This window comes from Sinocyclocheilus grahami, unplaced genomic scaffold (genome assembly GCF_001515645.1).
Source record: "Sinocyclocheilus grahami isolate Dianchi unplaced genomic scaffold, SAMN03320097.WGS_v1.1 scaffold95.1, whole genome shotgun sequence".
NCBI classification, from domain to species: domain Eukaryota; kingdom Metazoa; phylum Chordata; class Actinopteri; order Cypriniformes; family Cyprinidae; genus Sinocyclocheilus; species Sinocyclocheilus grahami.
This window is the reverse complement of record NW_015505274.1, coordinates 1,823,628-1,851,236: the sequence shown is the minus strand read 5'-3', so window position 1 is coordinate 1,851,236 and position 27,609 is coordinate 1,823,628. Positions and strand designations below refer to the sequence as shown.

The 27,609-nt window shown below is 40.6% G+C and overlaps 1 protein-coding gene and 1 long non-coding RNA gene across 2 annotated transcripts; one reads left to right on the top strand and one right to left on the bottom strand.

Annotated features, from left to right (window-relative positions):
- Positions 1–19: 19 nt before the first annotated feature.
- On the bottom strand, positions 20–10,053 carry LOC107587676 (ester hydrolase C11orf54 homolog). Its single transcript, XM_016275544.1, has 8 exons — positions 9,859–10,053; positions 9,183–9,281; positions 9,026–9,099; positions 5,139–5,240; positions 4,664–4,840; positions 1,565–1,714; positions 658–774; positions 20–551 (listed from the first exon to the last, which is right to left on the bottom strand). Exons 1-8 carry the CDS (start codon positions 9,923–9,925, stop codon positions 378–380), a joined length of 960 nt encoding a protein of 319 aa, XP_016131030.1. The 5' UTR covers positions 9,926–10,053; the 3' UTR covers positions 20–377.
- A 3,520-nt stretch (positions 10,054–13,573) lies between these two features.
- On the top strand, positions 13,574–14,980 carry LOC107587733 (uncharacterized). The gene is made up of 3 exons (XR_001609503.1): positions 13,574–13,716; positions 14,195–14,403; positions 14,695–14,980. It is a non-coding gene; the product is annotated as an uncharacterized lncRNA (long non-coding RNA).
- Positions 14,981–27,609: the final 12,629 nt, after the last annotated feature.

Genomic DNA, 27,609 nt, shown 5'->3' with positions numbered 1-27,609 from the left:
GCAGCCATTACTCGTCTTCAGTGTCACAAGATCCTTCAGAAATCATATAATATGCTGATTTGGTGCCATATTTTTTTTGCTGTGCCAAATCAGTTGCAAAAATGTAGTGCAGTTATGAAAAATTCAGTTCTTCTAATGTTTCAATTAATAGGCTAATCTCCCTGTGAAATTAATGGGAAACAATTAGCTATTTGACATGGCCTGAATATCAAGTAGTACAAAATGTATTGGATTGTGAAAAGTGCTCAAATCTCTCAATACTTATTATATTTATTTACTATTCATCAACATAAATTGCTCCTGGTAAACAGGGCAAAAACTATAAAAGCATTATAAGCACTATAGTTATAGCATTAAAAATAAGAACTGTCAAAAGTTTAATCTCGGCCAATATTGTGTGTCTCAGTGGGTCGGTCGATACGGTAGATGAACTCAGCGGGCAGGAAGTATCCCAGGTACTCCACTGAGTTTGGAGTGGTGTCTATGTAGTAATGGCCCCCCTCACCATGATGACTGAAGCCATGAGTATGCTCCACTCTCAGGTCAAGACCCTGTGAATTGGGAGCAACAAAAATTAGTTTATATGAAATATTTAGCAAAGATGCAGAATAATATTGTCAGTGAAATGGAGGTATGACACGGTGGGTTGGTACTCACTGGGTCTCTGGACACCATGACAGTTTGAAAGATCAGTGGAGCACTGATTTCAAAATGCCTGAGCCAGTTATTGACATCCTCATTGGTGTTTAGAGGGCAGGCGGAGAATTCAGGTGGCTTAAAGACAGAGCAGTGAAAAGATTACGTTTTCACATCATTTCTTCCATCACTTCATTTCTGCTCTACCATTTTTAAGTTTAATCATAGTTCAAGATGCTACTTTATTCTATAGTTTATCCGTGACTGCTTACACACACAGGTATTCCTATCATTATAGGGATATTCCATAGAAATAATGGTTTTTATATTGTACAAACTGTATTTTCTATCCCCTTACCCTAATCCTAAACCTACCGCTCACAGGAAACTTTCTGCATTTACACTTCATTCTGTATGATTTATAAGCTTGTTTCCTCATAGGGGCCAAAAAATGTCCCCACAAGGTCAAAATTTACTGGTATTTCTATACTTTGTGGGGACATTTGGTCCCCATAACGTAGTGAATTACCAGTACACAAACACACACACAAAATAGAATCACAGTATTACAACTAAAACTGAAAAGCATAAAAAGACTGTACACTTCCATTCAAAAGTTTGGGGTCAGTAAGATAACATTTCTGAAATAAGTCTGTTATGTTCACTTATGTTAAAAATAGTAACATTGTGAAATATTGTTTTACTATTATCTATAGAATCCACAATGCTATAAATATATACTTTTTGATCCATACAATTTGCTTAATATAATATTTATACAAAGATTTCTTATTTAGAAACTGAATGCATTAACTTTGAACTTTTTGTTATGAAAAAAATTAGGCAGATTTTTACATCTGGACTCTTGTGCTTTTTTAGGACATCCAAATGTTTATTTTTTAAATTATGTTTTTTTTTTTTTTATTACCATAATATGGATCTTTGCCTTCCCCTTTTGTACGACGAAAGTTCCCCCCAGGGCCACGCTCTTCTCCCCATAATGTTCTTCCATGGTATTTCTCATGCAGCTCACAAGACTGTCCTCTCCAGTTCTTCTGCAGGCTCTCACCTCAATGACCTGCAATGGTAGTTTTTCAAACCTTGTTACTGTTTGATAATAATGTTGTTGTTACAACTCGATTGCATAAGAGCACACGCACAAAGACAAAAATACTAGATTCCAAGGTGTTTTAATGTAATAATTCTCAGGCTGTCAGAAATACAGGATAACTCACACAAAACCAGGGTAGTGTACACGAGGCCGAACAACACAAACTGAAAAGGCATTAGCTTAAATAGGGACAGTGATAAGGCAAACACAGCTGAACATAATACAATCAAAATCAATAACCATGACAACCATTTAACTTAGGTGGGAAAACGGTGCAAACATAAACAAAGTCCTCTTATGGCGCTTTTCCACTGCATGGTACGGCACGGTACGGCTCGGTACAGTTCACTTTTTGGGGGTTTTCCACTGGGTACAGTACCTGGTAGTTTTTTTAGTACCACCTCAGTTGGGGTTTCAAGCGTACCGTACCATTACCAAAACATGACGTGTAAACTCTGCTGATCACGGATTGGCCGGAGAAAATCGTAACTACCTGCGTCACTGAACTTGCGATATGAGATACAAACAGACCCGCTAGATTTAAATCAGCACAGCCAGCGAAGGATCGAACGCAACTGTTTTGAACGAGCGCACCTTTTTTAACAACCAAAAAGTGGCTGTTCCCCCTGTTGCGGAAGAACAGATGTTCCTCTCGTTGATAGCAGAGGAGCGGATCCAGCGAGAGCATGATGGGGCGACACAGAATGAAAACGTTTTTTTAGGAGTTGCGGCAGTAGAGGCGGCGCAACTATAACAACATGTGAATAATCCCGCCCATTCTAAAGCGATACTAAACTGCAGTGGAAACGCAAACCGAGCCCAACCGAGCCGTGCCGTACCGTACCGAGCCGAGTCGTACCACGCAGTGGAAAAGCGCCAATAGAGAGTGTGCATGTGTGTGACAGAACGCCCCCTTCTAGAAGGCACGACCATGCGCCGAAGGATGGAAAACGGATGAGACTCTGGAGGAGGAAGGGCATCCGGGAGGAGGTCAAACAAAAAAGCCCAGCGTGGTCGTGAAAGTGAAGTCCAAGATGTAGCCTTGAGAAGAGGAAGATGGTCACTGATCCAGGCCACAGCTGAGACTGTGCACCACTGCGGCGTCACAGGAGGGAGGATCCATGGGGATGTAGTCACGGACACCACCATGGGGGACAACTGGAGGTGACGATGACGTGGAGGGAAGAGCCCACCACGCACCTGGAGATTCAATGAAGCGGAGAGACACCGAAGACCTAGGTGGCCGCGATAGAGGTTGAGCGGGAGTGACCGAGGGCAGAGGTGGAGCCTGAGGGAGGGCGGAGCTAGCAGCAAGCCGAAGGGGTGGAGGGACGAAGTGCAGCGAACGGTCCGCAAGACCATGGCAAAAAGTAGTGCAATGTCCGACACAGGTAAAGCCGACGTACCGAGGGAGCTCAGCGAGGGCACATGCCTGATGTTCACTGCTGACATTGAGGGTGGAAGGAGCATAGGCGCAGGAGCCAGGGGTTGAGGTGGAGAGGAGCACACAGAGATAGTAGACCGCTACGGGCTCATCAAGCCCGGGAAGAGGTGGCTAACAGCAGGCCTGAGGCCTTGACAATGTCCACTGTGAGCGGCGATTCACAGGACACCAGCACCCACTCTACATATTCGGCAAAGCTCCCTCAAGGGCTTTCTGGTGGCAGTGTTGAGGCTGGCATGCAGGAAGCTGCAGAAGCAGTCATCCGGGAACGATGTCGCTGGTACGAGACTGAGGAATTCCTCCAAATGTTCCTCCAAAGAGCGGTTCTTCTGGTCAAGGCACAGTAACTGTACTGCTGACAGATACATGGTGGACAAAAAAAAGAAAAAAAGAAAAACAAACACGAACTTTCAAAAGGAAATCATACCGTTTCCAAAATGTGACGTGTAATCTCTGCTGATCACTGATTGGCCGGAGAGAATCGTCACTACCTGCGTCACTGAACTTACGACACAGAGACACAACAGAACCGCTAGATTTACATCAGCACAGCCAGCAAAGGATCGAACGCAGCTGTTTTGAACGAGCGCACCTTTTTTTAACAACCAAAAAATGTCTGTTTCGGAAGTTGAGGATGTACAGACGTTCCTCTCGTTGACAGCAGAGGAGCGGATCCAGCGAGAGCTTGATGGGGCGACGCGGAATTAAAAAGTTTTTCGGTTGAGGAAGTACAGACGTTCCTCTCGTTGACAGCAGAGAAGCGGATCCAGCGAGAGCTTGATGGGGCGACGCGGAATTAAAAAGTTTTTCGGTTGAGGAAGTACAGACGTTCCTCTCGTTGACAGCAGAGAAGCGGATCCAGCGAGAGCTTGATGGGGCGACGCGGAATTAAAAAGTTTTTCGGTTGAGGAAGTACAGACGTTCCTCTCGTTGACAGCAGAGAAGCGGATCCAGCGAGAGCTTGATGGGGCGACGCGGAATTAAAAAGTTTTTCGGTTGAGGAAGTACAGACGTTCCTCTCGTTGACAGCAGAGAAGCGGATCCAGCGAGAGCTTGATGGGGCGACACGGAATGAAAAAGTTTTTCAAGAGTCGCGGCAGTAGAGGTTAGGAATAAAGGAATAAAACAGGAATAAATTACATTTCAAAATATATAAAAATTAAGTTATTTTAAATTGTAATAATACTTCACAAAATTGTTTTTACTGTATTTTAATCAAATAAATGTGGTCTTGGCGAGCAAGAGACTTATTTTAAAAACATTTGCAAAATCCACATGAATAGCAGTGCGCAAATATTCAATAAATGCCTTTCCAAGTAGTTTTGGGTTCTGTAAAAATTATCAATAGCTCACTCCTGATAACCGTTTCATCATTTTTGGCCATTACAAAAGGAAATACATCACAGTATTAGGATTATAGTGCTGCAATTCTGTCAGTGTAATATGAAGAGCAAAGTCCCCATGGTTTTTACCTTTCCAGGTTTGCCCTCACATGCATAAAGGTTTGCAAGGAGGCCGAAGTCACAGTCATGGAACCTGTCACTGTATTTCTCCTGCAGACATTTTCCATCCACTGGGTTGATGGATGAAAAATAACTGGCATTCACTGCAGGTCTTCCTTCAGCTTCAGTCAGCATCAGAGGCATTAACTATGAAAAAACGGGACAAAAACAGTGTTATAAACCCCACCGAATTCCACATTAAACCAAAAGGCTGTGTATTTAAAAAGAAAAATATATGTTTTGTAGTGGCATAACTTTTTTTGTTGACATTACAAATAAAAATGTTTGTTTACTGATGCCACTGCAAATTCATATCAGTTCATATCAAATTCACATTTTTTTCTTTTATTCATTGATTTTTTACAATTTCATTCCATTTTATTAGGTCTAAACATTTTAATGTGGAAAAACTTCATGCTGCTTCTTTTAGTACAGCTATACAGACCTCTCCATTCATGCCAACTGTCTTGCAGGAAACAGCACCAGCACCAAGAAAAAATCCACCAGGCAGCTCCACCTCCTTGGACACAGTGTTCATGTTGTACACCTTACAGGCAGAGCAGGACAAAGTACACAAATCCCTTACTTGAGTGGAAGTACAGATACTGCTGGTCAAATATTACTCCAAGAGAAAGTTGTAAAGACAGATTTTTACTTAAGTAAAAGTACAGAAGTACTTGCTTTTAAAAGTACTTAAGTACCAAAAGTAAATTTCATTTTTTATGTCAACACACTGTTTTATAATTGTTTTATGTAATACTTGCAAAACCTTATGCCTCTGAAGCAACTTACAATACATTACGCCTATACACTAACTAGCTTGTAGTATCTTTGGAATAAAGAGCTTTTATAATGTTAAAAACCTATAGAAATTAAACAAGTGAGTTGACAAAAAACTATTTAGGGGAAACTCTTGTTTACTCCGATAATAAAGCCTGATTTGTTCACGTACGTGTAGCTGCACAAACTAATGGGGCTTCAATCTGCCAAAGGGGGAGGAGCCGACCTCCAAATAAGTTGGCTCTAAGTGCCATTTCATCAGAATCTTTCGACTGAAGCGACAGTCATTGATTCGTGTTCAGCCTTATAGCAAGGCAGCCTACTCAACACTCGTTTCCTTATCTCAGGGAACCGAGGTTACGTTAGTAACCGGAATGTCCAATTTATAAAACCTGGTAAAGGTTAACAGTGATGACCAGCCAGTGGCCGCAAAAATGTCACCAATAGAAATCCCGCTGGACAAAGCTCAGAAAGAGGCCATTCCTCTGGTGGAGTGGGCCCTCACACCTTTAAGTTACTGCAAGCCTGCTGAGGCGTAAGTCAAGGCTATAGCATCAACTATCCAGCGAGATCTCTGCTTCGTAACCGGCAGCCCTTTAGAGTGACCTCCGAAGCATACAAAGAACTGCTCTGAGTGCCTAAACAGGCCAGAGCGCTCAACATACACTCTAAGAACCCGAACCGGGCAGAGTGGATTGGGACCCTGCTCACCATCTGAATTGGGGAGTGCCAGAAGGGTGATGACTTGTGCTCTAAACGCAGTGGAGAACACTTTCGGCACATAGCCGTGTCTTGGTTTGAGGACAACTCTACAGTCGTCAGGCCCAAACTCAAGACAGGAAGCACTGACTGACAGTGCTTGCAGCTCACCCACTCGCTTGACCGATGCTAGAAAGGAGGGCGGTCTTAAACGAGAGGGGCTGCAAGCCAGATGACTGGAGCGGCTCAAAGGGAGGGCCCCATCGGGCTCTGAGGACTATGGATAAGTCCAAAGTCTGCACAGTATAAGGACGAGGTGGATTAAAGTAGTTTCTGCTGACTGATTGGCCAGCCACAAGAGAATGATTCGCCACGATGGCTACCACATACAGTTTGAGTGTGGAAGGGGTGTGCCCCTTATCCAACAGCTCTTGTAGAAAGGTTAGCACGCTTTCCAAGCCTGAAGCGAATGGCAAGTGATTCTAGTTTTTCGAAAGGGGGCGGGGAACTGACATTTGTAATAATGAGGAGAGGAGAAATGCTCTTTTGAGTATTTGGGTCCGCTATCACAGCGGCAGTTTGCTTGGGCGTGCACCGAATGAGAAGGATGGGCCCAACTTGAATGGAGCTTCCATCACTCAGTGTTAAGTAGAGGGATGGAGAGCGAGCGCGAGCGCAAGCTTTCTTTGAGGGAGTTCTGGCCTCTGTGAGAACTGACCCTCTCCTCTTCCTTTCAGCGTTTGGATCAGGACAGCTTCAGAGGCTTAGAGTCCAACGTAACGCTGGGGCAGGGACCTTGGCACTTCAGAAACGGGTAGCATTTCGCCGTCCAGGGGCCCTGCTGAAGCCCAGGCTCAGGTTTAGGTTGGGGCTGAAGCGGCACTGGCTTGGCAGGCTGCTGAGCGGATGGAGCCTTCTGGCGACTTGAACCAGCCACCACATTGGTGAGCTTCGGCAGAAAGTGGCACATTGCTTGCGATGACTTCTGTGCCGCTGTAAACCACTCAGCAAACCCATCCACAGAAGGGCCAAACAGTCCCTGGTGAGTCTAGGAAGGAGACTTTGTCAGCGTCCCTGATCTCCATTAAATTCAGCCAAAGGTGGCGCTCCAGCAGCACCAAATTGGCCATGGCCTTGCCAATCACCTGTGCAGTGGCCTTAGTAGCATGCAGAGCCAGGTCACTGTGCACAGCACTCTAAAGGCATCAGAACCCTGGCTGGACTCGTTCATGGTGCGGAGAAGTTTGGCCTGGAACACTTGAAGCACCGCCATCGTGTGAAGGTAGTCAGGTGACAGGTAGTTCTGCAGGGCTTAGATGGATGTGCTGCATGGGCTTTCAACCCCAGGGCTGATGGTGGGCACAGATGTGCAGCGACCGCCTCTTCCAGAGGGGGGAGCTTGCTATAACCTCTTTCTTCAGCGCCGTCAACAGTGGTGAGAGTGGTGGAAATAGAAGGATTTAATGAAGGATTAACACTTCATTAAAGAAGGTGATAGCGAAGAAGGGCGAGACCCATGCTCTCGCAGTGAGAGCAGCCTCTACGTGGGCGCTGCCCAGACAGGTGACGCACACATCGCAGGAAATGCTCGGAAATTTGCTCAGAAATTTGCTCTTAGAATGGGGGCTTCTGGCTTCTTCCGCTGCCGGGGGCTCCTTTTACAGTGGCGAGCAGCAGGCTGAGCTTCTTCCTTCTTCGAATTCTTGCTTGCAGAATCAGCGAGGAGATGATCTTTGTCACTGAAGGAGAAAAATTCTGACGAAATGGCGCTTAGAGCCAACTTATTTAGAGGTCGGCTCCTCCCCTTTTGGCAGGGTTGAAGTGCCATTGGTTCATGCAGCAACACGAACGTGAACAAATCAGGCTTCGTTATCAGAGTAAACAGGAGTTTCCCCAAAAGCATCAGCGACGCAACGGGACTGTTCTAAAGGGAACCCAGCAACACAACTGTAGCTATATAACATTACAACAGCAACACTGCTTTAACAAAAAAGCAAAACAGCAAGATTTATTTGACATAGGGCTGGGCGGTATCGAGTTTGTACGATATATCGATATTTTCTTTATAAGCGATTCGATATGAGGCAATACCATTTATATCGATATACAGTAGTTTGATACGAGCACATCTGAAAATTAGCAGATGACACATTGTGCTGCTGCGAAGAAAGTGCATAATCTAATTTGTTCTAAACATGTGACAAGCTTCATATTAAGGCCTTTAAAAACTGGTAAGACACAGTATAGTTTATAGTTTCGTTTCGCATATTAGTTTAAGCGGCTCGTATATTAAAATATATATTTCGCTGAAATATTTGTAGTTGGACAATAAATGTGACATGTAGAATTTTAAACCTACAAGTAAGTCTATTTTTATGATAGCACTGACTGTAAAGTGACTGTAATGGGGTAATCAAAATAGCCTAACACAACTCTGTGCTTCTGTTCTTTTTAGTTTAGTGAATTTAACTTCCGCTTTAAAAGCCTTATTTTTGTTTTTATATTGCAATGTTACAATGTTAGAATGAAATGTGATTTTAACCCTTTTTTGCACGTAATATAAAGGCTTACATGGTTACATTCACTTTACAAATACGAAAACACCGAGATATATACCGTATATCGCAAATCGGGCAAAAAATACAGAGATATGAATTTTTGCCCAGCCCTAATTTGACACAAAAGCAAAATTTTCAAAAATGCTCTCTAATGGCATACTCAAGTATGCTTAAAGTAAACACTCAAGTAAATGTACTTTGTTACTGTCCACCTCTGCTTACAGGGTAAAGTTTGCATCGGTTAGGGTAGAATTGTGTTTTTTATGACAGTCACATTTGCAGTTTATTAACGCACCTTGTCCGGTTGGGCCAAAGGAATCAGATATGGTACACCTCCCACATCAGTGATACGAGGTTTGCCACACAGACCTAATAAAAGAGTAACAAGTGTTGTTCAAAGAGCCTGTAAAACCTTGGAAGTAAGACACATATGGAATAACATTTGTACTCACCCTTGACAGGAAACCCAAAAGGCTCTTGTGTAAGATCTGGACAGTCAGTAACAGACACTTTTACATCAGAAAAATTCTTATTCAGTCCTGATTGCAGCACTGTAACACAAACACACACCCAACACAAATAGTTACAATGAAGAAAAGTGTGCCCAGCTGCAACCAATCCCTTAAAGTCAGAAAATCCTAAGTAAAAAAGTTGTAAGGACATTATTAATGCAAGGATAACTTAAAAGTGCACACAGTAAATGTTTGTTAATGTTTAGCTCGCTGTTGTTCGTCGCAGTAACCTTAGTACAAATAGACTATACATCAAGGACCGAACGCATTGATGCATTGATTTACTGTAGTCGGTAAAAAGTTTACATAATTTTAATGATTTAATTTTAATAATTTTAACCATTTGCATTTTATTCATTTCTTTGTGTAAAACATTTAATTAGCCAGAAAAAAAAAAAACTTTAATGTTGCAATGGCTGGTGTTTGCAGTCTACATCAGCCGAAATACAAACAAACTAAACTAAAGATAAAGAATCGTTAAAAAAAATTCAAAACTGTTTAAAACAGCCAGTTTGAAGATCGGACTCGTATCATGTCACTTGGGTTTCTCAAGTACAATGAAAGAAAACAGTCATGCTACATGCTATACCCTTTTAAAACAGAATGCACCAATTACCCTGACATAATTCCACGAGATTTGGAACGTGCAGCTGGAATTTTTCAGTCTTGCCAGTGTTTGCCATCCTTCTCGGTGTGTGTATTGATCAGTCAGGCTCACGCATGTAGACGGATCACATGACGACGGGCTTTTCTTTCCGCTCGTATCATTTCACAGCTCTGAGCAGAACGAAAGGACCATGTAAACTCGTGAAAACGCTTTGATTGGCCATCCAGAAAACGTAAACACGCCCTATGGAATGACATTTAGGACAATATTCAAAAGAAATTGTATATGGAATTGCATTTTCAATTTGTGGACGCATACATTGTGACATAATCCACACGCAATTGCAAATCGTGCATTTGTGTTTCCATTTTCTTTTCCGTGTAAGTTATATAACATGTCTGCCAAATTGCAAACGGAAACACAAAGTCCATTTGCAATTGCATTTCCAATGTCTTACGAGTTATTATGACCCTGTCATTTTGCAATAGCAATAGAAAATCAACCATTAGCTATTTCACTTTGTACGCGTCCTGCTCCAACCCTCACAAAATTCAAATAAAATCGCAATGCCCTTAGCACTTGCATTTCCAATGCCTTACAAAGTCAACTGTCAATCAGTCTTAAGGGGGGGAGGGAGGGTGAGTGTGTTATTAAAAGTATTATATTGCAAGTATACCACGCCCACTACTGGTGGAAAACAAAACATCATTATTCATTCCTATGAGGAAAATGGGGAATGGCTATTTTTGCAATAAAAACATGCTCATTTATTTACTTCAAACAAATTAAGAATCCAGAACTGGATTTATGTTCACCTGTCAACCAGAAAAAAAGAAGCAAAAAGAAAACTCGGCAGTGGGTAATATACTGGATGCAGAGCGTTAAAGAGTCATGCACTGGGGTGCTTAGGAAACACTGGACTGGATTCAAGAACGTATCGAATGAATATCATCATCACACAGTGAATTATTTTGGTGGATTAAAGTGAAAGTGAAAGTGAAGTGACATGGTGACCCATACACAGAATTTGTGCTCTGCATTTAACCCATTCAAGTGCACACACAATGCTAGGATTTACACAAGCTTCAGTCTGGATCCAGACCACCTGAGAAGAGATGATGCCAACCCCTCAGAGGACCTCAGATGATGCCAACCCTGAAACAACTTACAGAACTACCACATTTTGCTATAAGTTTGATTGCATCATATAATAATTGCTGTTAATAGTGTTCATCGTCTGTTTGATTACGTCTTTAATCGATTTTTCCGTACATTTCTGCCATATGTACATTAACTGACAGTCACCACAGATAAGCTACCACTAAATATTGTAGAACCTTAATTTGCTGTAAAGTTGATTTGTATCGTGAAATGCGCTATACAAATAAACTTGAATTATTCCCCCCCCCCCCGACAATTCCTGCTGAACCTGAGACTTGAACCCGCAAACTTCAGGTTACAAGCCCGACTCTCTAACCATTACGCCACGACTGCCCAAATCAGAGAACATGTAGAAACTTGGCATGATGTGTGTAGTGCGTCATCCATGTGACTCTGTGCAGACAATCCAAGCAATTTAAAAAAATTACATAGTGACATTCAATTGCACCTCATGTTTAGTTTGTAAGTGGATGCTCTGAATTCTGCTTCATTTCAGTATTTTATTCAACATTCTTTTTTTAAATTGATTCATGAACTATATTTGTATCTTTTTGACCTATTGACCTTTTTTGGCCTATCGCACACCGGAAGCATTGTATTCAGTTCAAGAGTGCAGTTCAAAACTGTTAATCTAATCACCAAACAGGCCAAAGTTCACTTCAAGAATGAACAAAGTGATGTTGATGAGTTTGAAGTTTGGTGTATGACAAAACAGAACAAAGAAAAAGATCCATATTAATGCTCTTAATAGGAAGTATTCAGACTTAATTCAAGTCACAGATTTTGCTGAAAAATGCACAATACACGATCTCCGGCCTAGGATGAAGTCATTATGTACATCAACAATAATTTTGTACAAAAAACAATAACACCACTTCCTAGTGAAAATATAAGTTAAAATTCTGATTTACCTCTGACTGGTAACAAATATATATATATATATATATATATATATATATATATATATATTAGGGATGCACCGATATGAAAATTTTGGTCGATACCGATAACCGATTATTCTTTATTTTTGAAAGCCGATAACCGATATGTTGGCCGATAAATCTATATCCAAATTGTTATATACTTTTTGAGAGCCTGATTACAAAAAAGGTCTCATCATTAAAAGCCACATCCCAAACACTTCAACATAAGCAGCCTAGTTTGAACGGTGTACGTTTTAAAAATATTTTTACTCTCCCATTATATGTATATATATACACAACAGTTCTTTCTGGTCCTCGAATCTGATTGGCTGAGAGCAGGGGTGGCCCTGTCACCGTGAAACAACAAATATATACCAAGTTCTGTCATGAAACTCTAGATGGCGCAGGCTGATGGGTTCTTAACATAACTGATGACATTTTTAGCACTAAGCGACTTGTCACAAGCTGATTGGTTCATGTTGCATATGCAGCCAATGAGCTTGCTGCTTTACATTTAAATGGCTGATTAGCATTCGCTTGAGCATTGCAGCACTTTTCAGTGTTCCTCTGAAACCCTTTACCTTCCCCAGCTCCACCTGTATAGATCTGCTACGGGTTATATTATATGCTATTTGTACAGCAGCAGTATGTCTTAAATACTCACAGCACCATATCAGCTTATGTATTGGCAGTAGCAAGTTCCTGTACTTGCTTGCAGCAGCAGCAATAATCTACAAATACACCAAATAACCAATAGCAGCAGCAATTCAGCAGCAGCGTAGCAGATTCCGCCAAGACCAAAAACATTAACATTGTCATATCCATTACCATGCTAAAATCTTCAGAGAGTTCTCATAATATAAATATACTTAATCAGACTTGTATGTAGGGTTGGGTACCGAAACCTATGTAACCGGTATGTACTGGAACCGAATCAGAACGCAAATTTCGGTGCCTCATTTCGGTGCCACTTAAATGCCTGAGCGATCAATTAAAATATTTGTCCTGGTTCTCCGAAATGGACGTAAGAAGCATGGGCGTCGCTAGGCCATTTTTAGCGGGGCTATAGCGATTAGCTCCATAAACTGTACACAAATTCAGAGACAGGGGTAGCTGCAGCTTGAAGCAATGGGTGTGCCGAAAGGTAGGGGCGTGCCAAAAGGTTTCTCATTGGTGAAAGGAGTTTTACTGTGTTGGCCAATCAGCGGTAAACATACATTTACGTAATTTCCTTTAGACAAGAGAAGGTGTAGCAAGGCTCTCTTTAATTTTCTTAAAGATACAGGGTTAGAGCACAGCATATAGGAAATGGGAAGGGGGTATTTGTAATTATTAATATAAAAGTTTATTTTATTTTATTTTTTTTTATTTTCATTTTTTTTATTATAACCATGCTAAGCACATGAAGCCCTGAAGTTGCACACCCCGGTACAGTAGGTGGCGGTATGCACCTGAACAAGTTGGTTGCGACCCGCCAATAAAACCAGAGAGAGAGAGAGAGAGACAAGAGAAGGTGGTGGTGGTAAGACGTGGTATAATTCATAATACGTTTATATGTTTTATATACCACAAATATGTTTATTACGGTAGCTTGTTCCAATACGATCATAATTTATTTCCTTTGCATTATATCTTGCAGCTTTAGTAATTAGTTTATTGTTGTTGACAGATACATGTTACAGTGAGACAAAACGATGACCGCATATGCATCGAAAGCGAAGCCTTCCGAGTTGGTAGTTTGTATCGGTATCCTTTTTGTGCAATACAGTACAGAATACATCCTGTAAGTACAATAATTATTAACACCTCTGCTATTACAACTGTACTAAGATACACAGGAAAATGACAAACAGTCAAATTTGTGTCTTTAGCACACCTGACACATGTCCCTAAACCGGAAATTTAAAGCAGAACGTGCACCACTTGCAGGTTTGGGTCAAAAGCCAGCTAGTGTAGCATATGTAAGCCCACTGCCATATGCATAATTTATTTTTGCACTGTTAATCAATTTTACATTTTCACTTAGTGCAGGACAATGTAAGGCAGATACTACAGACATTTAAATCTTTTTTTGTATATACTCCACTTTTTCACTGCCTGGCCATCATCTTAATGTTTATGCAGTTCAATGTGTTTTTTTTTTTTTTATTTATCTAAAGCACCTTATTGTTCAATAAGTGTTTAGATGTTTCACATATTTGTCTTAGCTGTCATTATCTGTCATGGTCTAAACATTATCTGTTTCTGTTGTTCTGATTAAGGAAACTTGTGTTGGGGAGGATTCAATGTCTGTTGAGGCCCATGTGAATGTGCTACAAAGTGAGTTTCGGAAAACACATCCAGACATATCGACTGTCCAAGTCAAGACCACATGGCATGAACATTCTCCTGGAGATGTTGAGAAAGCATGGAAGGAATGTCTGTGGAGGATGTACTCAAAAAATACCCATACTTAAAGACACCTGCTGGAGTGAGTATAGTAAAAAAAAAAAAAAATTACATCTTCTGTACGCTTTTAGCCCATCTATTAAAAATCTTAAAACAATGGTTTTAGAAAACAATGTAAGATTTATCAGTCTATACAAGAACATGAAATGCATCATATATTGTGAACCTTATACATTAGCCTTCTAATTGTTTTTGCAGTTCTGCACTATATGTAGCTGTACTGTCTGAGCCAAAGAGGCTGTAACAAAATTTGATGAATTTGGAAAGCTTTTTCAATTTTGTATTTTTATTATTATTATTATTATTAATGTAGGGGGACCCTGCTACACCCTTTCCAACCATACAACTGATGGATACTGACTGGAAAATGGCAGGGTTCAGTGTGGTGAAAGTAGATGGAATAGACGTGTGCCAGTGCACCAGCCTTGATGAAGCCTTCATAACAGCCTTCTGTATGTATTTTGCTTTCAACATTGCATATCCACCACACCTGAAAAAGACACTGACTTTCCTTCAGAGGCACATTGTCAAAATTGTGGAAGAGGGAGACAAGCCACTGCAAGTAAATTTACTCCGGATGATTAGCCTTCTGTATTAGATCCTCATGCCTCAACTGTACCATTGCCCAAAGTGCACTCAAAGGACATTCACTCTTTTGAAGTTAATCCAACATGTTGGAATTGTACATGCACATGAACCAAATTGTATTATAACCTGTGGTATAGATGAGTGCCAATCCACTTTTTTGTGATTCCATTCTTTTAGAAAACATCTACAGGAAGCATATGTACTTCATTTTTGGGCCTTATGGTAACAATAATGACTGTCTCAGTGAAGAGTCAGCAGTACAATTATATTATAATATAATTGAATATTATATATAAATATTAATAGAAAGAATTGTTGCCCCCTTCATTAAAGTCATAGTTCATCCAAAAATGGTCATTTACTCATCCTCATGGTATTCCAAACCTTCTTTAATTGAACACAGAAGATATTTTGAGGAAATAAAAAAAAAACTATAGAAATCAATAGCTACCATCAACTGTTTTGTTACCAACATTCTTTAAAATATCTTTTGTGTTAAACAGATGAAAAACTCATACAAGTTTGGAACAACAGAAGGATGAGTAAATGATGACGATTTTAAATTTTTGGGTGAACAGACTGTTTAAGTTGACACACTAATAATTAGTCAGATAATTAGTAGGTCTAAAGAGGGACAAAAGTTTAAAAAAGTCTGCAGAAGCACAAGGATAGGATGTGTTAAAATGCTTGAGAGTTTAGTATTTAAAACTGATTAATGAGTAGCTTGTTGGGCCTGATGCTATCAGTTTTGTATTTAAATTCTGAAGGAATTGAAACACATCATAAATGTAAATTTGAAATTAGTTTTTTTTAGGTTTTATACAGAATATCCTGTTTATGAAATCGATTTGCTAATGTTCTGTATTTCATGCTCTTACTACTAGAATTATTATTTTTTTATAAACACTTGTTAAGCATGCACTGCCTATGTGTTTAGCACTAAAAGTTGATTAATGAACAGTTTACTGTGCATGATGCTTCCAGTTTTGTCTTTAAATTTGGAAGGAATTGAAACATTCTATATGTTAAATGAATTTTGTCAATGTTGGGTACAGAATATCCAGTATATGAGTTATAAAAACTGAATTGAAAATGTTCTGAACTTTTATGCTCAGAAATTTGTCATGACTAAAAAATTGTGAAACGTGCACTGCCTCTGTGTTTTGTATATCAGGATTTAATTTTAAACCATACTAGGACATAAGGTACATTTCTGTCACTAGGAGTGAATAAATGTTCTTTTAGAGGTACAAACAAGAGGTACATTGCTGTACCCCGCGACAAAGCATTTGTACTCTTTTAGGTACATTCCTGTACCTTGATTTTTCTGTGTGTATTTGTATATAATTGTTTTTTATTCCGCTACCATCAGAGCTGCTCAGACATATTCTTCTAGATGTTGTCTATAAAGAAGGAGATGGAGCCTTTCTCACTCTGTCATTAGTGTGCAGAAAGTTTATGGCATCAGTTTTCGAAGAAAAGCTCACTTTGCCTGGCTGGACAGTATGTATATTTAGTACTTTTATTAACTGAACAAGGTTTTTAAAAAATATTTAGAAAGTTTATTGCATTAATTCAGATTTTTTTTCTTAGGTATCGTGGACTGGAAGTCTGTCAGTCCAGATGTGAAGAAGACATACAGAGTTTGAGCTCACCAGGTGTGATGGCTGTAGATGCATCTACAAAAACTCTACTGGATACTGTGGCCATGGAAAGAATTGGGTCTTCACAGCGTTCTATTCAGACAAAGAGTTTGCTGGCTTCTGTTCTATGGACTGCTACTACAGCATGAATGAATGAATGAGTGGTTTATTTTTTTATTTTTTTTACTTGAATTGGCAACTGAAACTGAAAGCTAAATAAATGTTTTAGTGGATAAAGCTGTGTCTGTTTGCTAAATTGGTTAATGTTACTTAACAGAAGGTTACTAAACTCTTCTGACTAATTTTTTAATTTTATAATTTAGTGGTTTTGTCAACTATATATTTTTCTCTATCAGGCAAAACATAGTTTTTTAGGGTAACACTTTACAATAAGGTTTCATTTGTTGACATTGATGTATTAACTAATATTAACTATGAACAATGCATTTGTTACATTATTTATTAAGCTTTGTTAGTATTAGTTAATAACAGCTGTTCGTTGTTTGTTCTTGTTAGTTCACTTTACAGTCATTTAACTAATGTTAACAAATACAACTTTTGACTTTAACTTAAGAACGGCTAGTGCGACTAACCGTGTTAAGAGACGTTTGTATCCTCAAAAAAATAATTGTAATTTGTTTTTGATTATTGATAAACTAAGACCTAAACTTGCGGTGGTGATGACGTCAGTAACCTGCACCATGCAGAAGTTTCGAAGGTACTTTCTAAAAGTAAAAATATTATTAATATTATTAACGCTGTTTTTACCTTGGAAGAATTAAATGTGGTTTTATAGGATTATGTTGAATTTATTGCTTCCTTTTAATCTGTAGGCCTATAGCGATTAAAAGGGTCATATGATACGATTTCAATTTTTCCTTTCTCTTTGAAGTGTTACAAGCTCTTGGTGCATAAAGAAGATCTGTAAAGTTGCAAAGACTAAAGTTCCAAATCCAAAGAGATATTCTTTATAAAAGTTAAGAGTCAACCACGCCTACCTAAAATGGCTCGTTCTAACACCCCCCCACATGTCTATGTCACGATGTAGGAAGATTTGCATAATGCCACCCAAATGTTCAAGCAAAGAAAGAAGGCGTAACTTTTATTCTCGCTGTAGTATTGTTGTTGCCGCCGCTGCCATGTGGTGAAGATGCTGTGTTTCGTTGTGAAAGTGAAACTACTTTGTTTGGCCTTCCAAAAGAGGACGATATCCACTTCGTCATGCCTGGAGCTGATCCGTGCTGGTCGCTGAGGAAATACATAAACTTCGCGCTGTGAATCGCCGGATCGGCTTTCACCGGGGACGAAGCGGAGTCCAGCCGTCCAGCCGTCGTCACATGTGGTTGCCGCAAGCCCGCCGGCCACGCCGTTCTCCTCTGCTCACTCAAGCCACCGGCCGCCACTCACTCGAGGCCGCGGTGTGTGACGCTGTGTTTCGTTGTGAAAGCGAAACTACTTTGTTTAGCCTTCCAAAAGAGGACACGACTAGAAATCAGTGGTTAAGTTGTATTTACAACACTGTTCCAGAACAGTTCAACCCAAATATTCAGATGTGGGCAGCACATTTTATTTACTGCCGTCTCTATCAGGGCGGGGTCTCTGGCATGTCGAGCCATGACGGCGCTTTGGGCCAAGGCTGTCTTGGTCTCACCGCCGGCTCATGTTCGTGCTGAACAGCAGCAGAAGAGGCGTGCGGTCTTCCTGCGCGCTGCGCTGAGGAGGAGCGGGAACGCATAGGAGGGTTCGCAACGGCGCGCTTTGGCAGGAAGTGGCTAATAGCCTTCGACTGTTTCTGCGCTTCAACGAAGCGCTCCGTGAATGTCTCTACCGCTGCTCCGAAGAGACCTGAGGGATTCACGGGAGCGTCCAGAAGGGCCGTTTTTTCCGAGTCCTTTAACTCGGTCAGAATAAGCCACAGGTGACGATCTAGCACCACAAGATTCCCCATGTTGCGGCCGATCGTTCGAGCTGTCACCTTCGTCGCTCTGAGGGCCAGATCTGTGGCGCGTCGGAGCTCTTTGAACACTTCAGGGTCCGGCCCATCCTCATCCAGAGACTTGAACAGCTTGGCCTGATACACCTGGAGTATCGCCATAACGTGCAGTGCTGAAGCTGCTTGGCCCGCCGCGGAGAAAGCCTTGCCGGCGAAGTTGCAGTGGCGCGGCAAGGTTTAGAGGTTAGAGACGTGTTTCTCACTCTCCAGTTCGCCGCGGCTGAAGGACAGAGACTGGCAGCGATGGCTTCTTCCACGGGAGGGAGTTTAAGATACCCCACTTGGTCAGCGACATCCACAGAAGACAGGAGAGAGGATCCCGGGTTGTGCACTTGACTGGTGAGCGGCGTGTTCCACGACTTCTTTTTCTCATCGTGCACCTCAGGGAAAAAGGGGCCGGGCCTCCACGGGGTGTCCTTTTGGCCGCAATCCGACTGGTGGTACCACTCATCCAGACGGCTTCTGGCCGGCTCGGCAGGAGGCGCCCACTCCAAACTGAGCTCATCAACTGCCTTGGACAGGACGCCAAGGAGCTCGACATCACTATGATGGAGGTCCCCCGCGTCGCTATCGTGGGGCGCAGTGTAATCCAGCGGGCTGTTAGACCACTCCTCTCTCGCAGACGCTGCCACCGAAATGGCATCATCTTCGTCCTCAGCACAGCAGGGGAAGAGAAGTCGTGTCCGCTGCAGCGTGTAGATCACGGTGAGTAGTCTTGTTGACAGGCTTCTTGCTTCTCGTAGAAGGTTGGCTGAAGAAAAAGATTCTGAATAGATGACGTACAAGCGCTGCTTTATATAGAGTGGGAGCCCCTCACATTTTGTGTGCTTGAATGCCATTGGCCAGTTTCACTAGCGTGATTCAATAAGGCTTCAGTAGTATTTGGAGGAAAGGGTAATTCCCATAGCAATGTAGAGTGACCGACTCGAAAGGGAACAGTCCTTTCCCCCTCATTGGAAAAGCATGGTGTTGACTCAGAATGGCCTACATAAAATCATTTCTGCCGCTCGACAGAGCAACATACACATAACAACTGAGCCGTATTCGGTCGTTCTGTCCTTACGGTATCTGTGACTGGACAAACGACCCAACGGAATGGCCAGAGGTGTCGTTTCCCGACATTTTTTGTTACCTAATTGAGCAAGAGACAGCTTACTACAAGCCTATATTAGATGGCCTGTGAAAGTAAACATTTGTCGTTTTGTTTTGCTTAATTTTAATAAAGTGATAAAGACTTGAGGAAAAGCCTGTCGTACTTTCTTATTGATATATTAAAACGTTTTTTTTTACATTGACAAAACAGGTAACATTAAGGTCCACTGAAGTGCCTTGAAATGCGCAGCGTTATTCTATGTGGTGTGTGCTGCGGCTGCCTAATCATTTTCACAAATACATGCTGTAAAATAAAGATAACATGAAAATATGTATATAAATACCAAAAAATCATGGTTATTGGTTACTATAGTTAAACCATGGTAAAAACAACATGTTTTGCTACACTAACCATGGTATTTGTAGTAAAACTGTGGTTATAGGCTACAATTGGTAATAAAACACCAAAAAAAAAACATGGTTAGCCTACTATACTTTTACTATAGTAATACCATTGCTAAATTTTGTAAGGGATTGTGTATAATAATATGAAATAAATGTTTTAATAGATTATGACATCACAAAATATCAGGGAGTGAGATTTATTTGATTGCGATGCGATGGAGTGTTACTGTAAGCCCCATCAGAACTGGGGCAAGTTCAAGCTCAAACCGGTGCACAAAGTTTTGCTACGGTTTCCGGTTTGAACGACATGTTTCCTGGAAACGGTGTGCTACAGGGTTAGAGATACGTTTTCTCTTGTTTGGTGGGTGTGTCAAAAATGTCAGCCCAATCAGCAGCAACATGTATATAAACAACGTGGTATTAAAGACAGCTGGCACAATGTAATTAACATCAAAATAAATTCACAAGAGCAAGTATATTGTTTGCACATGTTTATTTACATTAAAGGCAAAAATAACTGGCAAAATAGACAGTGATTAGGGATAAGGGAGGCTCTAAGAGGGGAGCATCGAGTGAAAGACCTGGACTGCCAGGAGATGAAGGAAATAAAATTAGGAAATCTGGGGGAAGTGAAGAGTTTGTTGTGTTGTTTAAGGTTAAGGGCAATGATCAGGGGGATGCAGGATTTAGAGCATTGAATCCATTAAAGTTCAATAAGGCTTCAGTAGTATTTGGAGGAAAGGGTAATTCCCATAGCAATGTAGAGTGACCGACTCGAAAGGGAACAGTCCTTTCCCCCTCATTGGAAAAGCATGGTGTTGACTCAGAATGGCCTACATAAAATCATTTCTGCCGCTCGACAGAGCAACATACACATAACAACTGAGCCGTATTCGGTCGTTCTGTCCTTACGGTATCTGTGACTGGACAAACGACCCAACGGAATGGCCAGAGGTGTCGTTTCCCGACATTTTTTGTTACCTAATTGAGCAAGAGACAGCTTACTACAAGCCTATATTAGATGGCCTGTGAAAGTAAACATTTGTCGTTTTGTTTTGCTTAATTTTAATAAAGTGATAAAGACTTGAGGAAAAGCCTGTCGTACTTTCTTATTGATATATTAAAACGTTTTTTTTTACATTGACAAAACAGGTAACATTAAGGTCCACTGAAGTGCCTTGAAATGCGCAGCGTTATTCTATGTGGTGTGTGCTGCGGCTGCCTAATCATTTTCACAAATACATGCTGTAAAATAAAGATAACATGAAAATATGTATATAAATACCAAAAAATCATGGTTATTGGTTACTATAGTTAAACCATGGTAAAAACAACATGTTTTGCTACACTAACCATGGTATTTGTAGTAAAACTGTGGTTATAGGCTACAATTGGTAATAAAACACCAAAAAAAAAACATGGTTAGCCTACTATACTTTTACTATAGTAATACCATTGCTAAATTTTGTAAGGGATTGTGTATAATAATATGAAATAAATGTTTTAATAGATTATGACATCACAAAATATCAGGGAGTGAGATTTATTTGATTGCGATGCGATGGAGTGTTACTGTAAGCCCCATCAGAACTGGGGCAAGTTCAAGCTCAAACCGGTGCACAAAGTTTTGCTACGGTTTCCGGTTTGAACGACATGTTTCCTGGAAACGGTGTGCTACAGGGTTAGAGATACGTTTTCTCTTGTTTGGTGGGTGTGTCAAAAATGTCAGCCCAATCAGCAGCAACATGTATATAAACAACGTGGTATTAAAGACAGCTGGCACAATGTAATTAACATCAAAATAAATTCACAAGAGCAAGTATATTGTTTGCACATGTTTATTTACATTAAAGGCAAAAATAACTGGCAAAATAGACAGTGATTAGGGATAAGGGAGGCTCTAAGAGGGGAGCATCGAGTGAAAGACCTGGACTGCCAGGAGATGAAGGAAATAAAATTAGGAAATCTGGGGGAAGTGAAGAGTTTGTTGTGTTGTTTAAGGTTAAGGGCAATGATCAGGGGGATGCAGGATTTAGAGCATTGAATCCATTAAAGGTTACCAGTGCTTTGGAAAGTCATATCGGCAAGGATTTTCAGGCCAAGATATTGTATAACGGAATGTTAAGAGTGTGTTGCAAAAGTAGGAAACAGTATGATGATGCTAGAGGTGTGGGGAAATTGGTGGTCAAGGTGGAAGCTTTGGTTCCTAGAGGAAGTCAACAGGGAGTCAAGGGAGTGGTGTATGGAGTGTTTGCAGGTTTATCTGAGTAAAAAATCCTAGAAAATGTTAAAGGGGCCCAGGTAATAGAAGTGGTGCGATTTAAGCAAAGAGATGGAGCCAGAGATCCACCAGTTCTCTTAACGTTTAAAGATGGTATACTGCCACAGAAAGTGTTCCTAGGGAGTATGGCATATAATGTTAGGGAGTATGTTAAACCACCGTTGTGCTGCTATAATTGTCAGAGGTTTGGACACGTTGCTGGGTCTTGTCGGGGGAAAAGAAGGTGTGCAAAGTGTGGTGGAGATCATTCAATACAAAAATGTAAGGCAGAGGCTCCAAAGTGCCCTTATTGTGATGAGAATCATGCAGCAGGGTTCTACAGTTGTGAACGCTTTGTTCAGGCTAAGCGTGTACAATTTGTGAAGGATCAGAGCAAGGTGTCGTATGCAGAGGCAGTTCAAAGAGTGGCAAGAGAGCGTGGAAATGGAAGATCTGGGGATGAAGTGGTGTCAGGAAGCCAGAGTATTGAGCCAAATTTGCCGTCTGCGCTTCCATCTGACATGTTGTTTTTTAATAAGGAGTCTTTTCTGTCTTTTGTTTCAGATGTGTTGGAGCTAAGAAAGCAGCTAATCGGTCAAATATTATCAGGTTAGTGGTGGAGTTTTTTTAAATAGGGTGTTTTGTCTTTTGTTTGTTTCAGATTTGTGGGAGCTAAGAAAGCAGCTAATCGGTCAAATATTATCAGGTTAGTGGTGGAGGCAGCGGAAAGATACTTTAATGTAAAGCAGTTGCCAGACAAATTAGATCAATATATGACGGAAAGTCAGCGTAAGGAAAGGTCACAGTTGTTGAGGGCTAGTAGTATGGAGGATGTTGATGGGGAAGAGGATTTGTACCCTCATTGACATCTTAATGTGGTATATACTTAAATGGAATGCCCGGAGTTTGATTGGTAATGGTCAGGAATTAAAGCGTTTTGTTGATGAATTTAAAGAAGTACCAGAATTGATTTGTATCCAAGAGACATGGTTAAAACCACGGTTAGATTTTGTAATTCCAGGATATGAATGTATTAGATTAGATAGGTCTGATAGATCAGGTGGGGGATGTGCAACTTTTGTTAAAAATGGGTTGCAGTATAGGAAAGTTGATACTAATTCTAAGATGGAGTGTTTGGTTGTGGAGATTTGGACTAGTTACAATCCTATTTCTGTGATAAATTATTATAACCCCTGTCAATCTTTGGTAATGTCAGATTTTGATGAGATAATGGAGAAGGTAAGATGTCCTGTTATATGGGTTGGAGATTTTAATGCGCATAATCCAATATGGGGTAGTGATCACAGGGACAAAAATGGTGTTATAATAGAAGAATTTTTAGATAAGTATGAGTTGGTAGTGTTAAATGATGGAAGGCCAACTAGGTATCAGATAGTGAGAAATACTTGTAGTCATATAGATTTATCAATTGCTTCCTCAAACTTAGCTACAGTAGGTGAATGGGATGTTTTAGATTCATATACAATGGGCAGTGATCATTACCCAATTGTATGTAAATTTGGTAGGGAATTGAGAAGTGAAGTAGAAGAGATAGTCCCTAGATATAATTTCTCTCAGGTTAAATGGGATAAGTTTCAGGAGAAAGCTTAAGCTTAGTAGGAGAGGTTTATCGGAAGGGTTCTGTAGATACTTGGAATACTTCCATTAGTCATATGATACATGAGGCTGCTTGTCATGCCATTACAATGAAGCAGAAACCTAAGTGCCGTGTGCTGGTTCCTTGGTGGAATAAAGAATGTGATGAAGCTGTAAAGAGTAGGAATGTAGCATATAGAATATTAAGAAAATACCCAATATTGATTAATGCAATTGACTATAAGCGTTTAAGGGCAGTAGCAAGAAAAGTTATAAAGGATGCAAAGAGAAATAGTTGGAGGAAGTTTTGTAATACACTAGGCCCTGAAACTCCAGTAAGACAATTGTGGTCAGCTGTACGTAGAATGTCAGGGATATATAAAAGAAGATCAATACCAGTGTTACAGAAGGGAGATGTGGAGGCAGTTTCCAATAAGGAAAAAGCAGATATGTGTGTTGATAGCTTTCAAGTAGTGCATAGATCAGAAACTTTGTGGGTTGAGAGGTGTAGGATGAGAGATGAGTTAATGGCAGTTAATCAGTGGAAGTTTGAGAGGAGTTTAGAAAATGATGATTTATTTTTTTTTTTATTAATTTGTTTTTAACTATAAAAGAATTGAAGGATGCAATTATGTCTGGGGCAAATACTACACCGGGGAGAGATAGGGTGTCTTATGAGTTAATTAAACATCTGGATGATATTGTACTTGGTGAAATATTAGATTTGTTTAATACAGTGTGGGAAGAGGGTAATTTGCCCAAGCAATGGAAACATGCCATTGTGATCCCAATTTTAAAGCCAGGTAAAGAGGCATCTGATCCGGGCTCGTATCATCCAATAGCGCTCACGGCAGTGCTTTGTAAGATTATGGAGAGGATGGTAACAAATAGGTTAGTATATTTTTTAGAAACTAAAGGACTTTTTGTTGATGTTCAGAATGGTTTCAGGAATGGAAGGTCTACAATGGAATCAGTTGCAGTGTTGGATCAGGATATTAAAAGGGCATTTAGCAATAAGGAAGTAGTAGTTCGTGTTTTCCTGGATATTGAGACAGCATATGATTCTTTGTGGAAGGAGGGAGTAATGGTTAAAATTTTTGATTTAGGAGTTAGGGGAAGAATGTTTAATTGGATAAAGGATTTTTTAATTAAAAGAACAATTCAAGTAAAGGTTGGTAGTGTTAGTTCAAAAATGGTGGAAATAGAGAATGGAACCCCACAGGGAAGTGTTATCAGTCCAGTGTTATTTAATATAATGATTGATGATATCTTTGGAAAATGGAGAGAGGATTTGGGCTTTATTTATTTGCAGATGATGGGGCCATTTGGAAAAGAGGGTGTAATGTAGGGTTTGTTTTAAAGCAAATTCAAAGAATGTTAGTGTTGTTGGAGGAATGGGGGAATACATGGGGATTTAAAATTTCGGCATCTAAGACAAAATATATGATATTAGGTTTTAAAAGAAAGTTACCTAATATAGGGCTGTATTTGTATGGGTCTCCATTGGAGAAGGTAAAGGCTTTTACATTTTTGGGTGTTTGGTTTGAAGAACGTATGACTTGGGCTGTACATGTAGGTAAGATTGTGGAGAGGTGTGAAAAAGTTTTGAATGTTATGAGAAGTCTAGCTGGATGTGAATGGGGTGCCAATAGGGAGACGTTATTACTAATTTATCAGGCCATGATTAGGTCCATTATTGATTATGGGTCCTTTGTATATGGGTCTGCTTCTAAAACTGTTTTGAATAGGTTAGATGCAGTGCAAACAAGGGCTTTGAGGATTTGTTGTGGGGCCTTCAGAACTTCCCCAGTTTCAGCCTTGCTTATTGAAATGGGAGAAATGCCCTTATGGTTAAGGCGTATTAAATTAGGACTACAGTACTGGGTAAAAATTAGTGGGTGTAATTATACATATCCATCAAGGTGTTTGTTGCAAGAGTTTGTTGGAAGTAGGAAATATAATATTTTTTATTAATTATAATTTGATTAATTCATCAGAGTAGTATAATCATTTTACAGATGGGTCTAGAGATCCAATTAATGGGAGAGCTGGGTTTGGGATGTATGTGGAGAAACTAGGGTTGAAAATTGGTCGACGTATTTAGAATGGAAGCTCTGTTCTTACTGCTGAGTTAATGGCAATTTTATGGGCTTTATGGTGGATTGAAGAAGTCAGACCGAGAGAAGTTTTTATCTGTTCTGATTCTGCAGCAGCTCTGGAAACTTTAAGAGCAGGAAAATCTAAAGTTCGATCTGATATTGTAAATGACATCTTGAGTGTGTTTTTTAGAGTTGGGTTTGCTTGCAATATCACCTTTTGTTGGGTGCCTGGGCATGCTGGGGTGATGGGGAATGAGCAGGCAGATTATATAGCGAAGGAGAGCTTAGGTAGAGAAATAGATATCCATGTATCCTTGGGAAGGGTGGAACTGAGGGAAAGCGTTAAAATGGGCTTAATAAAAGAATGGCAGAGAGGATGGGAAAAGGAAATCAAGGGTAGACATTATTTTTCTATTCAACCTAAAGTTAAGAAAAGACGATTTTGTACTTGTCCATCTCGTAGGGACTCCGTTAAACTGTGTAGATTGAGGTTGGGGCCCTGTGGGTTAAATTACTTTTTGTATATTGTATGAAAGCATATTTCTGGATTATGTGAATGTGGGAATATGGAAACAGTAGGGCATGTTTTCTTGGAGTGTAGGAAGTATAATGCAGAAAGAAAAGCACTTTTTGGTAAATTGGCAGAATTTGGTTAAAGTGTTTTCTGTTACTTCTTTGTTTGGACACAGTGATAAACATAAACTGATCTCTGAGATAGTTCTTCAGTTCTTGCATAATACAGGACTGTATATAAGAATTTAGTTCAAACTTTGACCTGTGGAGAGCAGTACGCCCAGTAGCGTCTACACTGCCGGAAAGATAGAAGAAGAAGAAAACATATCTCGGGGTATTATCTTTCACAGGTAAGACTGAACAGTTGTTCCCTTTCATGGGAACTTCGAACTGTGTCCTCTAGGGGTCGCTATGGGGAACGCCTCGTCGTGACCCGTGTCTGAAGCATACATTGAAAAAACACCAACTTCTTAGCCAGCAACAGCCATGACGTCACTACGTCACTACGTATGTACCTATGTATAAATAGGTGCCGGGAGCACACATCATTCTCTTCTTCGTCTTCATTGACTGTTTTGTTTGAAGCGTGCATTTCTGTGGTAAGAGCGATCTCTATTCATCTCATTACTCATTATGGCGAGCACTAGCAAAGCGTTTAAGGATGTGTGCATCCGTGTTGACGTTGTTTAACATCTGATGACACACACGATCTATGCGTTATTTGTTTGGGCGAAGAGCACGCACGCGATGCCTCCGAGGGGGCAATCGGCATGCACTGCGAGCGTTTTTTCCAAGGGAAAAGCTCCGCTCTCGTATGTCTCTTTTTTCGAGGAAAGAGGGGCAGCCATCTGGTTCCCGTGATTCAGGACCTGCCGCTGTTGAGGCACGGGAGGGAATGAGCTTGTGGGGATCGCAGGTGGATCTGGCCGATGAGTTTTGAAGGGGGGTTTAGTCCTCTGCGCCCAGCAAAAGCAGGAAATGTCTGAGGAGGGCAAAGAAGCTGAGGCTGAGCCTTCCCAATCCTCCTGCCCTCCTGCCC

Excerpts from the sequence above, each read along its gene's own strand:
- LOC107587676 (XM_016275544.1), bottom strand. The coding sequence starts at position 9,925 with ATGGCAAACACTGGCAAGACTGAAAAATTCCAGCTGCACGTTCCAAAT. Across the intron at positions 4,841-5,138 it reads CAGTTGGCATGAATGGAGAG|TTAATGCCTCTGATGCTGAC; the intron begins GTCTGTATAGCT and ends GTTTTTTCATAG. Across the intron at positions 552-657 it reads TCATGGTGTCCAGAGACCCA|GGTCTTGACCTGAGAGTGGA; the intron begins GTGAGTACCAAC and ends CCCAATTCACAG.